The 4,463-nt window shown below is 36.5% G+C and overlaps 1 protein-coding gene across 1 annotated transcript in view; it reads left to right on the plus strand.

Annotated features, from left to right (window-relative positions):
* The window catches only part of HEATR5B (HEAT repeat containing 5B), a 103,139-nt gene that overhangs the window by 6,705 nt on the left and 91,971 nt on the right, over window positions 1-4,463 (plus strand). The window contains exons 2-4 of the mRNA XM_015572571.1: window positions 1,579-1,728; window positions 1,963-2,134; window positions 3,941-4,098. Coding sequence (XP_015428057.1) covers window positions 1,579-1,728; window positions 1,963-2,134; window positions 3,941-4,098 — 480 coding nt within the window. The remainder of the gene's footprint in view (window positions 1-1,578; window positions 1,729-1,962; window positions 2,135-3,940; window positions 4,099-4,463) is intronic.

A 4,463-nucleotide genomic window follows, 5' to 3' on the forward strand; every position in this document is an offset into this window, starting at 1 on the left:
TAAGTGTTTTGCTAGTGGCCAATTTATAATGCTGTAGGGTTCACCTGGCTTGTTTTCCATTTCTTAAGGATCACTATCCTTTATCTCCTGATGTCATTTAAAAATATATGTGTGTCTTTTTTCTGTCACTGTGGTATTCATACTGTTTAACAGGAAGGTAATTTAAAGTTATGACTTGCAAAAAAAATTACTTGCTCTTTTTTTTTACTGTAATTATCTCATGTTTCAGGGAGAAGGGAAATAATGCTTTTCTTTGAGAAAGAATAGGTTTACATATCATTTTTTATTTAGCCTTATGGATATTTTTGCCATTACAGAAAGTTCTAAGTGGAATAAATTAGCACAGACTGGGTAGCTTAAAACAACAGAAATGTGTTGTGTCAGTGTTCTGGAGGCTAGAAGCCTGACATCAAGGTGGCAGCAGGAACATGCTTCCTCCTGGGAAGAAGCCTTCCTTGCCTTCTAGCGTCTAGTAGGTTACTGGCAACCCTTGGCATTCCTTGGTATTCCTTGATTTGTAGATACCTCTCTCCAAACTTTGCCTCCTTGTCACATGGTGTTTGCCCTATTCATCTGTGTTCTGTGTCTAAAGTTTTCTCTTGTAAGGGCACCAGTCATGGGATTAGGGTGCACTTCTTAGTCCAGTATGACCTCCTCTTTACTTGATTTCACCTACAAAGACCTTATTTCCAAATAAAGTCATGTCAACAGGTAATGGCATTTAGGACGTGAACTAATCTTTTGGGTAGGGGGACATTAGTCTATTCACAGCAGCTATTGTCAAGTAAAAATAGTTCTGTTTTGTCATGTCAATTTGATAATGCTTTTGAAAATTTTTTGTCAACTTGAAGTTAACTAAAAATAGCCTAAGCCCTGGACTCTCATAGTCTAATTTCCTTATTTAGGAAAGCTAAAGATTTGGACAGTGTCTTCTGGGAACTATTTATTTATTTATTAAATAAGAATTGAGGACATATTGTCAGGCACTGGGCATATAAAGATGAATAAGACAGGGTTCCTGACATCAAAAAGCTTATAGTCTGGTGAGTGATATCTGTATTTGAATAAATATGCTATTAGAAACATGAATCAAGCACTATAAGTATATGAAAACAAGAGTTTGAATTCATCACAAGAAAATGAGAATTTAGCATAACTGACAAGTTTTTAAAATGTGTTGGATGTCTTCTTTCTCTTAGATGGCTTATATTATTTTTTAACTACTTTTTACTTAACCTTTCACTTTCTGAAAGTGTGGGTCCTTAAGATATGATACTAAAGCTTTTGAGTTTGTCTTCATAGTCTCATTATATTGCACTTCAACAGGTCATGGAAACATGGGAATATGTTTACTTGCTGTAACCTAATTTCTCAGAAAGATACAATTTAATTGAACTTAGTAATTGTTTTTACCTTTCAGGAACTTTCTAGAATACTTAATTTTATTTTTTATTACTATTTACAATTTAGAGGTAAGGCCGTTAGGGCTACAGAATTTTTGTGTTTTGGTATGTTCTTGTTTAAATGTGGAATTTGTTTTGCAATCTAGTTTTAACTTTTCTTTATGTTTGAGTGTAGTCTCAAGGGCGAAGTGAAATCTTAATGAGTCTACAGAAAGTTCTGAATGGGCTTGGTGGTGCAGCAGCCTCTTCTCATCGTGATATTTACAAGAATGCCAGGTCCCTCTTGACTGACAGGTCCATGGCTGTTCGATGTGCAGTTGCCAAGGTTAGTACTAGACCAATTTATAATGCTGTAGGGTTCACCTGGCTTGTTTTTCATTTCTTAAGGATCACTATCCTTTATCTCCTGATGTCCAGTGTCTTGAAAACTGTTGTTTTATATTTTTTGTCCAACATTTTGGTTATTTCTGGAGAGTAAATCTGGTTCTTGTTATGCCATCTCTGGAAATGGAAGTTTTAGGGTGTAATTTAGTTTTTTTGTGTTTTTTTTAAATGACAGTGTCTACTAGAACTACAGAATGAAGCTGTGTTCATGTGGACTGCTGAACTGGAAAATATAGCCACTCTCTGCTTTAAGGCTTTGGAAAACTCAAATTATGGAGTGCGAGTGGCAGTGTCTAAACTCTTAGGAACAGTCATGGCAACAGCACTAATGCCTAAGCAAGCAACAGGTACCATTTCCAACCCCTGACCTAGACTGTAGCAGACACTTGAAGGTACATGGAATGCTTCCTTCTAAATGAATTATTACTCATAGGCAAGTCACTTTAAAGGATTTCAATCATTAGGTATTTCTCTACTTTTCGTAACATTACAGTACCCAAATGGCGTTTTTTCTTGGTATCGTCAAGAAATTTTTTATGATGATAATGTACAAGGTAATATTACAGCAAGTATGTTGAACACATAAGCAAGTAAGATTTATGCAATGATTTTGTATGATATTAATTAAGGGCTTTAAATCAGACACTTGATACCCTTTTTTATTTTAAATCTTTGATGACTAGATCACCATTTGTAACATAGTATTATTGTTCATTTTTTCTTGGCCATCGTTGTGAACAGAATCAGAGGCAGCATTGACTTTTCATGTGACATCTCCTGTGGCTCCCAATTTCATGGAGATGCTTCAGGGACAGTGGTGTGTAGAGCTGAGCAGAGCCAGCTGTGCTGTGTCCTCACCCCTACTCCATATCTATAGAGAAGGAGAGTCAGATGTTATAGAGTCAAGTCCTAGCTCCTATGTGTATTAGTTGTGAAACCCCTTGAGCTTTGTTCTCTTCATCTTTAATAATAATTATGTCGCCCTAACCGGTTTGGTTCAGTGGATAGAGCGTCGGCCTGCGCACTGAAGGGTCCCAGGTTCAATTCCGGTCAAGGGCATGTACCTGGGTTGCGGGCACATCCCTAGTGGGGAGTGTGCAGGAGGCAGCTAAATCGATGTTTCTCTCTCATTGATGTTTCTAACTCTATCCTCTCCCTTCCTCTCTGTAAAAAAATCCTTAAATACTAATTTGGCAGGGAGTTTTGTGTATAAATTTTCTTTGCATTCATGTGTAAATGAACCCCCAAAAAGGTAATCCAGTGACTTTTTTTTTAATCCTCACCCGAGGTAAATTTTTTCCTTTGATTTTTCAGACAGAGTGGAAGGGAAGGAGGAGGGGAGTGGAGAGAGAGAGAAACATTGGTGTGAGAGAGACACATTGATTGGTTGCCCTCTCATGAGCCGTGACTGATTCTGGGATCGAACCTGCAACCAAGGTACGTGCCTTGACCAGGAATCAAACCAGAGACCCTTCTGTCCACAGGCCTACGCTCTAACCCCCTGGTCGGCAGACTGCGGCTCGCCAGCCACATGTGGCTCTTTGGCCCCTTGAGTGTGGCTCTTCCTAAGCTTTAGGAGTACCCTAATTAAGTTAATAACAATGTACCCACCTATATAGTTTAAGTTTAAAAAATTTGGCTCTCAAAAGAAGTTTCAATGGTTGTATAGTTGATATTTGGCTCTGTTGACTAATGAGTTTGCCGACCACTCTATAACCCCTGAGAAAACCGACTAGGGCTCCAGTGACATTGTAATGCATTGGTAACTGACGAAGTTTCTTTGTGTCCATCTCAGTTTTGGGAAGGAAGCTGTCTGTGATCAGTTAGCAGTATCTGCTGTGGGTATATGCTTTGTCCTTGTGTTACACATATTGAGGTTACATCATTATTAGACTATTCTGTCATAGATTTATTGAATTGATTTTGATTTTTAGTTCTTTATATTCTTAGCATTTTTGCTTCAAATTGAATTTATTTTTACAAGTACATTGTCAATTTTAAGAAAATAGGAAAATTCAATGGCCTTATCTCCTTTGTGGTTACTTAGGTATGCTTAAAAATAATTACTTGAATTTTCAAGCTAGATTATTAGAAAGTTTTATTTAACTTATAACAAAATATTTTGTTTATAATTTTACTTTTCATCCTGAAAGTAATGCGCCAGAATGTGAAGCGAGCGACATTTGATGAGGTCTTAGAACTCATGGCCACAGGATTTCTGCGCGGAGGGTCAGGTTTCTTAAAGAGTGGTGGAGAAATGTTAAAAGTTGGAGGGTCTGTTAATCGTGAAGTGAGAGTTGGAGTCACACAGGTTTGTAATACATGTATAAAAGAGTTCTGTTCATATCATTGTGAAAATTCATGGAGGACTCTTACTAAGTATAGTACACACACAGATTTTTAATGTTGTCTGGTTTCTTTCAAAACATTTCTTTTACGAAATGAATGAATTACATTTAAACTCCAAATTGCATGCTTATATGGCAAGGTTAGATATTTAATGATGTATAAATAAGCCTATGTCTACTATTTTTATAAATATTTAAGAAAATTTTACTTTTTAGAAAATCAGATGTGAAATAATTCTGTTGTAATTTAAATGTTATTCAAGTTGCTTGAGACATTTAGATTTTAATTTTGATCACTGACCTGTAGCTAAAAATATTGGTTAATACT

This window comes from Myotis davidii, unplaced genomic scaffold, assembly GCF_000327345.1.
Source record: "Myotis davidii unplaced genomic scaffold, ASM32734v1 scaffold1149, whole genome shotgun sequence".
Lineage (NCBI taxonomy): Eukaryota > Metazoa > Chordata > Mammalia > Chiroptera > Vespertilionidae > Myotis > Myotis davidii.